This window comes from Gossypium arboreum, chromosome 7, assembly GCF_025698485.1.
Source record: "Gossypium arboreum isolate Shixiya-1 chromosome 7, ASM2569848v2, whole genome shotgun sequence".
Classification (NCBI taxonomy): domain Eukaryota; kingdom Viridiplantae; phylum Streptophyta; class Magnoliopsida; order Malvales; family Malvaceae; genus Gossypium; species Gossypium arboreum.
Window position 1 is genome coordinate 5,080,654 of NC_069076.1, and position 11,264 is coordinate 5,091,917.

The 11,264-nt window shown below is 36.6% G+C and overlaps 1 protein-coding gene across 2 annotated transcripts; it reads left to right on the forward strand.

Annotated features, from left to right (window-relative positions):
* The first annotated feature begins 203 nt into the window (after window positions 1–203).
* On the forward strand, window positions 204–10,266 carry LOC108451926 (CLIP-associated protein-like). Of its 2 annotated transcripts, XM_017749635.2 has the most exons (21): window positions 204–916; window positions 1,039–1,194; window positions 1,279–1,341; window positions 2,095–2,163; window positions 2,353–2,518; window positions 2,780–2,941; window positions 3,299–3,396; window positions 4,271–4,345; window positions 4,425–4,493; window positions 4,592–4,677; window positions 4,754–4,871; window positions 5,201–5,299; window positions 5,385–5,727; window positions 5,880–7,678; window positions 7,826–7,927; window positions 8,104–8,208; window positions 8,330–8,404; window positions 8,489–8,557; window positions 8,690–8,758; window positions 8,995–9,096; window positions 9,838–10,266. In XM_017749635.2, exons 1-21 carry the CDS (start codon window positions 584–586, stop codon window positions 9,997–9,999), a joined length of 4,320 nt encoding a protein of 1,439 aa, XP_017605124.1. In that variant the 5' UTR covers window positions 204–583; the 3' UTR covers window positions 10,000–10,266. The 2 variants fall into 2 exon arrangements, with proteins under 2 accessions (XP_017605124.1, XP_052886498.1); XM_053030538.1 differs by lacking the exons at window positions 204–916; window positions 1,039–1,194; window positions 1,279–1,341 and having other exon boundaries at window positions 2,122–2,163; window positions 2,339–2,518.
* The last annotated feature ends 998 nt before the right edge of the window (window positions 10,267–11,264 follow it).

Sequence of the window (11,264 nt, forward strand, 5' to 3'; positions counted from 1 at the left end):
TTTTTTGATGTATTTTGATAGTTTAATTATTGAATTAAATGTAAAAAAATAGAGACTTAATTATTTTTTGAAAAGTTTTAGACCATGCATTTTAAAATTTCTAATTAAGTAAAAAAAGTTTAATTGCTTTTATTGAAAAAAAATTGATTACTTTTTAAGCCAAAAAAATATATAAATAACCCAAAATCAATATAAACAATCATACGGCGGCCAGCGCAGTCACAGACAAAATAAAAATAAAATAGTGGTAATACTCGTAAATAAACTAAAAATGGATGGTAATATCCTCAACAAGTTTAACCAGAAAGCTTCATCATCTTCTCCGTAGATCTCAGCCCACTTCACTAATTTCCTTTTTTCTGCCATTTTTCTCCCTCTATTCCTTTTCCTCCGAAAAAAGGGAAAAAGCGACACTTCTCCGCTAAATCTAAATTTGCTATAAAACCCAATTATCGTTTCTTTCGAATTAAACTAAACACATTTCACATTTTTTTTTTCTTTTTTTCCTTTTGAATTTCGAATTTTTGGAATTGGTTAAGCAATTGTTCAGATCTGAGTACTGTCCCGTTGGATCGGTATCCCGATGGAGGAGGCACTGGAGTTAGCACGTGCCAAAGACACCAAGGAGCGGATGGCGGCGGTGGAGCGGCTCTACCAACTCCTTGAAGGCTCTAGAAAGAGTCTCACTTCTTCGGAAGTCACTTCGCTTGTTGACTGCTGCTTGGATCTCCTGAAGGACAACAATTTTAGAGTCTCTCAGGGAGCTCTCCAGGCTCTTGCTTCCGCCGCCGTTCTTTCCGGTGATCACTTGAAGTTGCACTTCAACGCTCTCGTTCCTGCGGTTGTTGAACGGTTAGGTGACGCCAAACAACCTGTTAGAGACGCTGCCAGGCGCCTACTGCTCACTCTCATGGAGGTAATCTTTTTAAAACTTGGAGTAAATATTAGTATGGGTGTCTTGCTGAGTTTGGGACGCTTTAATGTTTTAGGTTAAGTGGTGAAGAAATGGTGTGATTTTTAATAACATATTTGTTTCAGGTTTCTTCCCCAACGATTATTGTTGAAAGAGCTGGCTCTTATGCCTGGACGCATAGAAGTTGGAGAGTTCGGGAGGAATTTGCCCGGACAGTCACATCATCAATCAGTCTTTTTGCATCTACTGAACTTCCACTTCAACGGGCGATTCTTCCTCCTGTATGCTTATAAACATTTTCGAAGTGAACTTTTATGTCTCGTCAATGTGACAGAGATTAGCTGACATATAAATTTCTTTATCAGATTTTGCAGATGTTGAATGACACAAATCCTGGTGTTCGTGAAGCTGCTATATTATGCATCGAGGTCTGTCTAACGTTTCTTTCTAGTGTTATCTTAGAAGTTGGAAGAGCTTAGCAACTTGTTGCCCTTATATGTAGGAAGAATTTGATAGTCTTTTCATGTCTCTGATATGTTTTCTTCTTTTCTTGTTGTGGTGTTACCCGTGGTTTCTAAGAACTTTCACTATGCTTGAACGTGCAGCCGATAGCTTGTTACATGGGTTTACATCCAAGGCAGCTTTTCTGCTGCTCAGTTATAGAAAAACATGCTCGGCTCCTCATAATAAGCTTTTTAATGCCTTTAGAGGACAGAAAATTCATGTAGAAAATCAATAGGCACGAAAACTTTGATTGCCCATGGTAGTTGTATTTAGCAATTAAACAAAGAGAAACCATCTTAATTAGATTGATTATAACTCAAGTTTTAGATCTTTTTTGGAACTATTTTCCAATTTCCTACTCCTTAATATTTAAAATTCTCCATATAGGGTGTTTGGACATGTGTTGCTGGCTCCTTGGATTAATATTAATGTGACTTATTACGCTTCTTCTTGATGAATGTAGGTCTTAAGAGTTTTGAGCTATTCAGTAATTGTTCATTGGGTTAAATTTTTTATCCTCTTTAGTATTTCTTCTTTGGATGGTAATGAGTATTACAGTAACTGAGAGCAGTAGGTCCACTTCTGCCATCATGCTTGCGAAATGTTCTCAGAGATGGTTTTACATCAAAGATTCTTATATCTAGTGGAAAAATCTGATCAAATGTTTCCTTTTTCAGGAAATGTATACGCAAGCCGGAACTCAATTTCGAGATGAACTTCATCGTCATCAGCTTCCCGGATCTATGGTCAGTATTTAATTTTAGAATAACAAACCATCCTCTAGCTTCTTATTTGTTTTTTCTGACTTCGTATTGATAGTTCAATTCCTCCCCACCCCACCCATCCCTTTTGATTTTGATGACATTTCCTTCTATAAGAAAGGTATTGGTGCAATTTGTATTTGTAATTTTTACGATATAGGATGCAATTTGCAGATGAGAGATATTAATGCCAGACTAGAGAAAATTGAGCCACAAGTTCGACATTCAGATGGAACTTTGGGTGGTTTTGCTACTGGAGAGATAAAGCCTGCGGTACGTAATCCCAAGAAAAGCAGTCCAAGAGCCAAGAGTTCTTCGAGGGAGACATCACTTTTTGGAGGTTTGGCTCTGTATCTAACTATTATTATCATTATTATTAACTAGGAGTTTCAAATGGTTTTCATGAAATGCTAACCTACTTCCAATATAGGCTATATATTTTCATATTTCTCATATATATGGTGCTTGCTCTTAGATCATGTTTCAACAAGTTAAATGTTACTGAAGTGATTTTCATGTTTCTCATATTTATGGTGCTTGCTCTTAGATCATGTTTCAACAAGTTAAATGTTACTGAAGTGATTTCTTTTGTTTTTTATAGGTGAAAGTGATATCACTGAAAAGCCAATAGATCCAATTCAAGTTTATTCAGATAAGGAGCTGGTAAGGGAATTTGAGAAAATTGCCTCTACTCTTGTTCCTGAAAAAGATTGGTCCATACGCATTGCTGCCATGCAGAGACTTGAAGGGCTTGTTTCTGGAGGTTTTTATCCTCTCTCTTGTCAAACCTCCCACCAATCTTTATCCAGCATGTGACTACTGTTAAAGAATTAGAAAGTTGCTATTGTTAGCCAAACAGTTATGAAATGATTCTGCCTGAAAATTCTTAAATCTTAAAGAACTGGCCCATGTAGACTGAGTTAGATATAATTTTTTAGGTATACAAGGGGATGCTAAAATTCAGATATATGAATTCCTGGGTTATCCTATTTGTTTTACCTATTCCCCTTAGTTTTGACTTCTGTAAGGTTGTCATGTTATTTGCCCTATTTGCTATCAACATTCCAAATTTATATGGCTTATTCTTCCTCTATAGTTTATGACTACTGTGAATAAACAGGTGCTGCTGATTATCCGTCTTTTCGGGGACTCTTGAAGCAGCTTGTTGGCCCACTAAGTACACAGTTATCAGATAGGAGGTCAAGCATTGTGAAGCAGGTCTGTAACATTTTTCTTGTGTTTACTGGTGCTGACTTTTTTCTTTTTGCACTTTGTTTTAGATACTTTAGGAGATTTATTCTTTGTGTTTATAGTTTGTTTTATGGCTCTGAACCAATAGTGCTTATTCTAGCACCGAGAGATTTTTTTCTTCTTTTTTTTTATAATTTTTTATCTGTCAAATAAATTTTCTTGAAGTTCCTTTTCTAAATACTTCCTTTTTTAATTAACACTGGAACCTTTTAGAATGGTTTAATGAATTTCAGAGTTATTCAATCAAGGAGTTTTCTCATTTTTTTTTTTCTTGAGTTTGCCGGTATTACTATTTGTTTAAAACATATCCATGTATAGAAAATGATCAAATGATAGGGGACATGTCATGGATCTATCATCATACTTGCTTGTCCCTATTGACTCTATTGAAATCTCCAAGAGGGGTGTTTCCAGCAAGTCTAGTAGGAGAGGATAGTTTAAGCTGAAAACTTCAACTTGAGTACAGATCACAATTATGGTTTGCTGTTGAGAAGACTATAATATTGCATTTTGTTGATAGAATTCTTATATGCATCCAGCTTCATAGTTACATGTCTGGAACTTCGACTATGAAGCCTGTGTTTTTCTTCTTCCTATATGGCAGTTTTCATATTCTCTTACTAGACATAGCTAAGCTGGTGAGATTCTAAGTTTGTGCATAGTGCTTTAGCTTCTTGATTCTTAACACAGTGGATGAATTTTTTATACAATGATCACTAGGAATCTTGAGACAGTCTATATAATAATGGTGGTTGAGTTCAAGACAATTGTTTACTTTCGTCTCCCATAAGTGCTTTTCTTAGTACTTTAGTTGTTTTTGAGTTTGTTTCCTTCTTTCCAGGCTTGCCATTTGTTATCCTTCTTATCAAAGGAGCTCTTGGGAGATTTTGAGGCATGTGCTGAGATGTTCATCCCAGTAAGTTCAGCTTTCATTTGTGGCATAGCAACATTTATATTCTCATATGCACTTGTTAATTTCATATTATGATAATCAGGTACTTTTCAAGTTGGTTGTGATTACTGTGCTTGTAATTGCAGAGTCCGCAGATAACTGCATCAAAACGGTAATTTTTTTCCTATATCACCCCTTCCATTTTCCCGTTTAGCTTTGATTCTTTTTTTTTTTTTCCCTTTTCTTATGATATCTTTTCCTATGTTGCAGATGTTGCGTAACTGCAAAGTTGCCCGTGTGCTTCCCCGCATAGCTGATTGTGCAAAGAATGACCGTAGTGCTGTACTCCGTGCCAGGTCTTTCCTGGTTTTACTATTTTATGAAGTCTTTTATTCGTTATTTCTATATTCAACTTTTATATTCTTATTGCAGGTGTTGTGAATATGCATTATTGATACTTGAACATTGGCCTGATGCACCAGAAATACAGAGATCGGCTGATTTATACGAGGATCTGATTAGGTGCTGTGTTGCTGATGCAATGAGTGAGGTATCTATATTTGGACTTGCTTCTATTGTTTGATAGCTATAGATGGTTGTTGTAAATGGTTATTCAGTCAGCCCTTTGTTCAAAGGTGTAAGTTGATCATGATGATTGGCTTCTTTCTTGGAAACATGACTGCTTCATGGCTGATTCTTCAGTCTTCACTTGGTATCTTTTAATGGACTCATGTTTTTGCATAATAGGATGATCTGGAAAGATGACCTTATGTGGGAAAGCTAATTCTTAAACCTCGATGTTATATACTTTTTTCTTATACCTCTTTGAGTCCTTCTAAAGTTTGATGATAGATGACTAGTTAATTGTGAACTTTACAGGTACGATCAACTGCTAGAATGTGCTACAGAATGTTCTCCAAAACTTGGCCAGATCGTTCTCGTCGCTTGTTCACCTCCTTTGATCCTGCTATTCAAAGGGTAAATACAGCTTCTATATTTGATGGATTTTTTTGGAATAATTCTGTTTTCTAGATTGTGGTTTCATTTCTTTCTTTTTACTCAGATAATTAACGAAGAAGATGGAGGGATGCATAGGCGGCATGCTTCTCCTTCTGTCCGTGACAGAAATGTTAAAATGCCAATTAGCTCTCAATCTTCTGCCAGTGCACATCTACCTGGATATCAAACATCTGCTATAGTTGCCATGGACAGAACTTCAACTTTATCCTCGGGCACACCTCTCACATCTGGGTTGAATCTATCCCAATCGAAGTCCCTTGGTAAAGGTGCTGACCGTACTTTGGAGAGTGTGTTGCATGCAAGCAAACAGAAAGTCAGTGCCATTGAAAGTATGCTTAGAGGTCTGGACATATCCCAAAAACAGAGGTCAACAAGTTTGGATCTAGGTATTGAATGAATTTTCTACGTTTCACTTAATTTAAACCTGAAAGTTTTGTATGAGGTCATTAAATAATGCTGTGATAATTGCCTGAAATGATTAGAAAAATTGGTTCAATTGTGAGCAGCTAAATTTCTCTTTTATTGCCCACTAGTGCAGGAGTTGACCCTCCATCATCTCGTGATCCACCATTCCCTGCCGTTGTTCCAGCTTCTAATAGCCTCACAAGCTCTTTAGGACTAGAATCGACTACCTCTACTGTTGGTAAGGGTAGCAACCACAATGGTGGTCTGATAATGTCTGACATAATTTCTCAAATTCAAGCTTCCAAAGATTCAGGCAAGTTATCATATAGGACTAGTGCGACAACCGAGTCTTTGCCAGCTTTCATATCATACTCTGCCAAGAGGGCATCTGAAAGACAACAACGAGGTTCCCTTGAAGAGAACATTGACATTAGGGAGGCCAGGCGGTCTGTAAATCCACATGTTGACAGGCAATATTTGGACACACCTTATAGAGATGTAAACTCTCGGGATTTACAGAACAATCATGTTCCAAACTTCCAGAGGCCACTATTGAGAAAGCATGTAGCTGGGCGGATGTCTGCTGGAAGGAGAAAGAGTTTTGATGATAGCCAGTTGTCACTTGGAGAGATGTCAAGTTATGTTGAAGGTCCAGCTTCTCTTAGTGATGCCCTAAGCGAGGGGCTCAGTCCTAGTTCTGATTGGTCTGCCAGGGTTGCTGCTTTTACTTATCTCCGGTCATTGTTGCAGCAAGGCCCAAAAGGTATTCAGGAAGTGGTTCAAAACTTTGAGAAGGTAATGAAACTGTTTTTCCAGCACTTGGATGATCCCCACCATAAAGTTGCACAGGCTGCCCTTTCAACCCTTGCTGATATTATTCCATCGTGCCGAAAGCCCTTTGAGAGTTACATGGAAAGGATCCTACCCCATGTTTTCTCACGGTTAATTGATCCAAAGGAGTTGGTTAGGCAGCCTTGCTCAATGACGTTGGAAATTGTCAGCAAAACCTATAGCATAGATTCCCTGTTACCGGCTTTGCTTCGTTCACTTGATGAACAGCGATCACCAAAGGCAAAATTGGCTGTTATCGAGTTTGCTATTACTTCCTTCAACAAGCATGCTATGAATTCTGAAGGTTCTAGTAATATTGGCATCTTGAAGTTATGGCTTGCTAAACTGACACCATTGGTCCATGATAAAAATACTAAGCTCAAGGATGTAGCTATCACTTGCATTATATCTGTATACTCGAATTTTGATCCAACTGCTGTTCTGAATTTTATTCTCAGTTTATCAGTTGAAGAGCAAAATTTCCTTAGACGGGCACTCAAACGGTACACTCCTCGTATTGAGGTGGATCTGATTAACTATTTGCAGAACAAGAAAGAGAGACAGCGTAAATCATCCTATGATCCATCTGATGTTGTTGGAACTTCATCTGAAGAAGGATATATTGGTGTGTCCAAGAAGAGTCTTTTACTTGGAAGATATTCTGCTGGTTCCACTGATGGTGATGGTGGTAGGAAGTGGGGTTCCACCCAGGAATCAACCCTGATCACTGGAAATATTGGCCTGGCAACATCTGATGAAACACAGGACAACTTATTTCAGAACTTGGAAACTAGTTCAAACACAAATGTTTTTCCTTCCAAAACCAAAGAGTCGTCTTATATGGTTAATTCTATTTGTCAGACTTTGGGGTCTCAAACTGGCCAGATAGAGAACTTAGAAAGTAGTGTCAACTTGGAAGGTCTATCTACTCCACATCTGGAAATTAATGGCCCGAGTAGATTTGACACTTTGGAGACCACTGAAGGAGCTACACATAATGGAACATCATCAGAGTTAGATCTTAATCATCTTAAACCTGCAGCTATAAAGGTTAGGTCTATGCCAGACACGGGGCCTAGCATTCCTCAAATTCTTCATGTGGTGAGTTTGATTTGTCCTGGTTTTATATGGAGATGATAATTGTTTAATCAACTGAGTTTGCCTGGAGAAAATGGATTTTGGCTTCTCATAGTGCTTATTGTGTTACAAGAACTTCACACTTCATAAATGCTTTCTTTTGTATTTTAGATCTGCAATGGGAATGATGAGAGCCCTACTGCCAGTAAGCACAACGCACTTCAGCAATTATATGAAATTTCTGTGGCTAATGATCTCTCTGTTTGGACCAAGGTATATATCTTTCCTTATAATTCTTGTACAAATTTGATTTTATTTTGATTTCCTTCTGTTTGAAGTTTCCTAACCCTGCCACACTTTTAAAAAAGAGTATTGGCCTCTGCACTCTATGTCAAATATGCTCTGCTATATATCTTGCACATCAACTTGTAACATGTAGTTTTATGCAGTATGCCAATCAGATTTTGACAGCTGTACTTGAGGTTTTAGATGATTCTGATTCCTCAATCAGAGAGCTTGCCCTGTCATTGATAATTGAAATGCTTAAAAACCAGGTTTGCTTATATTTTTTGGTATACAATTATTTCGAGACATTGTTTAGATTTTCCTTCTCTTTTTCCCCCTAATATATGAGTGTGCTTGTTTCCTCCCTTTTTTGGCTTGTCATACTTTCAGAAAGGTGTTATGGGAGATTCTGTTGAAATAGTGATCGAGAAGCTGCTTCATGTAATGAAGGATAATGTTCCAAAAGTAATTTATGATTTACTTTCCATAAACTTGTCCTTTGAGAATATTCTTTCTCCTCCACATCTAATTTGTCTGCTCCATGCTTAGGTTTCAAATGAAGCTGAGCACTGCTTGAACACTGTGTTGTCCGAGTATGATCCATTCAGATGTTTAAGTGTATGTGGTTCCCTCTCGAATGTCTGACTTGTTTTGCGTACAGCAAATGAAGAGAAAAGAGTGTTTTGGCACTTTTTCTTCTTGGTTTAGGCTATTACAAGTACTGATGTTGTCAAATGATGGGGGTTGCAGGTTATTGTACCTTTATTAGTTACTGAAGATGAGAAGACTTTAGTTATTTGCATCAACTGTTTAACAAAGGTATTTATTCTGAATCTTAATCGGAACGAAAATTGTTAGATTTAATCCATTTTGAACCTTCATCGGGATAAATATCCAGGGCTGTTCAGAATGCTTGTATAAAGTTAATTTTATTCTAGGGAATCGTCATTTCTTTCCTTTCTATTTGGGTTAGACGCTTATTTGCTGCTTTCCTTTGATTGCTCTATTGTTCCTCCTGGTCTTAGGCGTTCTAACCTTTATGCCTTTTTGTTCAGCTTGTGGGACGGCTATCACAGGAGGAACTAACGGCTCAGTTGCCCTCATTTTTGCCTGCTCTTTTTGAAGCTTTCGGAAACCAGAGTGCTGATGTCCGTAAGGTAATACTTATGTGCCCTTTTAAAATTTTCATTATACTTTTATCATCTGGTGGAAGAAATTATGCATGACCATTTATGCAACTAGCTGCTTGATCCTTTATAAGTGATATGGTTGCTGTCTGAGATATTACCTCCAGAAATCTGTAACAAAGATAGAATTATCTTATAGAAGACACAATTTTTTACCATTAAAGTGTAGGATGATTTATTTGTTGATATTTGGGAATTCATAGAGCACTTTTAGGTTCGATTGATGGTGTATGGATGCTTTTATTTTATTCCTTTTCTCTTATATGTGACTTGAGCTATAAAAAACAGGTAGCTCTCTCCTATCCTGTAAATACCTTCCCTTTCCAAGATTAGAACCTTAGGCTTCCAGTTTGAAGTTCGTGTTTTAACAGTTGGGGTGTCTCCTCGGAGACACAGTAGGGATAACGAAAACAAGTCAAGCAATTCGTTAACGGTTGGGTTGACTTGTCCAGTCTTGTTCTACATTGAACTATTAGTTCAATAAGTTATTATCATTTAATTTATAAATGTTACTTTTTTTTTCTCGATTCTTAATTTTGAAAATTGTAAGTTTATCACACCCCTCAAATTTTTGTAATTTGAGTTGCAGTATGGTTTGGTTTTATGAGCAGAGTCAAGTTAAGCAAATGAACTCTGTAATTTTGCATGTTCTAAAATTTTCTCAATTGTTGTTGGGTTCTGATGTCTGATATCAATGTTTCGATGGTGCAGACTGTCGTTTTTTGTTTGGTGGATATTTACATCATGCTTGGGAAATCATTTTTGCCTCACTTGGAGGGGCTTAACAGCACACAATTGCGGCTGGTTACAATTTATGCCAATCGGATATCACAGGCCAGGACCGGCACACCTATAGATGCTGGTCATGAATAGTCGGTTCATTTGGATAGCAAGGTCAGATTCGGGAAATGTTTACTTATTGTTTTTTTTTTCTTTTTTGTATATTGTGTGAATGCATTTTAAGGGGGTGGTTTTTTTTTTTCTTTTTTCTTTGTTCTTTTTTGCTGGGTTTTTGGAGAATTGAGTGTTTTTTTGTTTAGTGAATCAAATAGGGAATTGTACTACTGTCATACCCATGTTGTAATCACCATTTTTCTTAACATTGTTATCTTATTGATAAAGAAATATGGTTTTGGAGAATTTTTATTTTCTTGCATTCCATCATTATTTATTTATTTTACCTCCAAAATCCATTTTAAGATGTCAGTGTTGTGGCTTCTGTCAAAACTATTTTGTTCATAGACTCAAATCAATATACACACCAAAATACAATACTTAAGTGTTCAATTTTAGCAAATTTTATTTTGAAACTTGAGGTTTGGTAGACAATGCTGCAACCTCACTAAAAATACTATCCCATCAAATATAATCTCATTTAATTGTCTCGACTCCCGAAGCTGACTAACCCTTATGACAATCAATCCCATATAACCTAAACCTATATATTTCATATGGCAAAGTTAATAATGGTATTGTTGTGTTTATTGAGAAATCATTAGATCCTGAGCATTTGGTTCCCATCTGAGGGAACTTGACGGGGACTGAGTGAAGATTCATTTTGTAACATAAAAATAAGGACTTTCCTATTGTTATAGTAGTTGGCTACCAAGTTTGATAGTTATTTGTTGATTTTTTTCATGTTATTAACTTTGAACAAATAATGTATTTTAGTAGGCTATAGCTTGTTTTTTTGGGTCTAGTCCAATGGTAATGGGTAATGCCATGAATAAGATTGTCATCATGTATTAAGTCTTTTATTTTACCCCAAATATTTGTTCATTTACCCATGTTTATGTTTACATATATATAACTGCATATATATGAAGATTCAACTTATATTTCTTATGTTTTAAGCATGGTCTACCATCAAATGAAAGTATAGCATTAGATTTTCTATATTAAATTGATTCAACCCAATAAAAATTATTTTGAAACTTCTTTAAAAAAAGGAAGATTATTCCGAAACGTAAAAGTAAGAGAATTTTTTTTGGTATGAGATCTTTCAACATCTGGTAATCACATCGTTACGTCTTGGTAGGACCCTGCAAGCAACCACAACCCAAACAACTCCTCGCAGTGTATCTCCTCAACTAACTACTTGTCTAATAAAAGGGTCCACTCATTTGCTGTCCTACAGA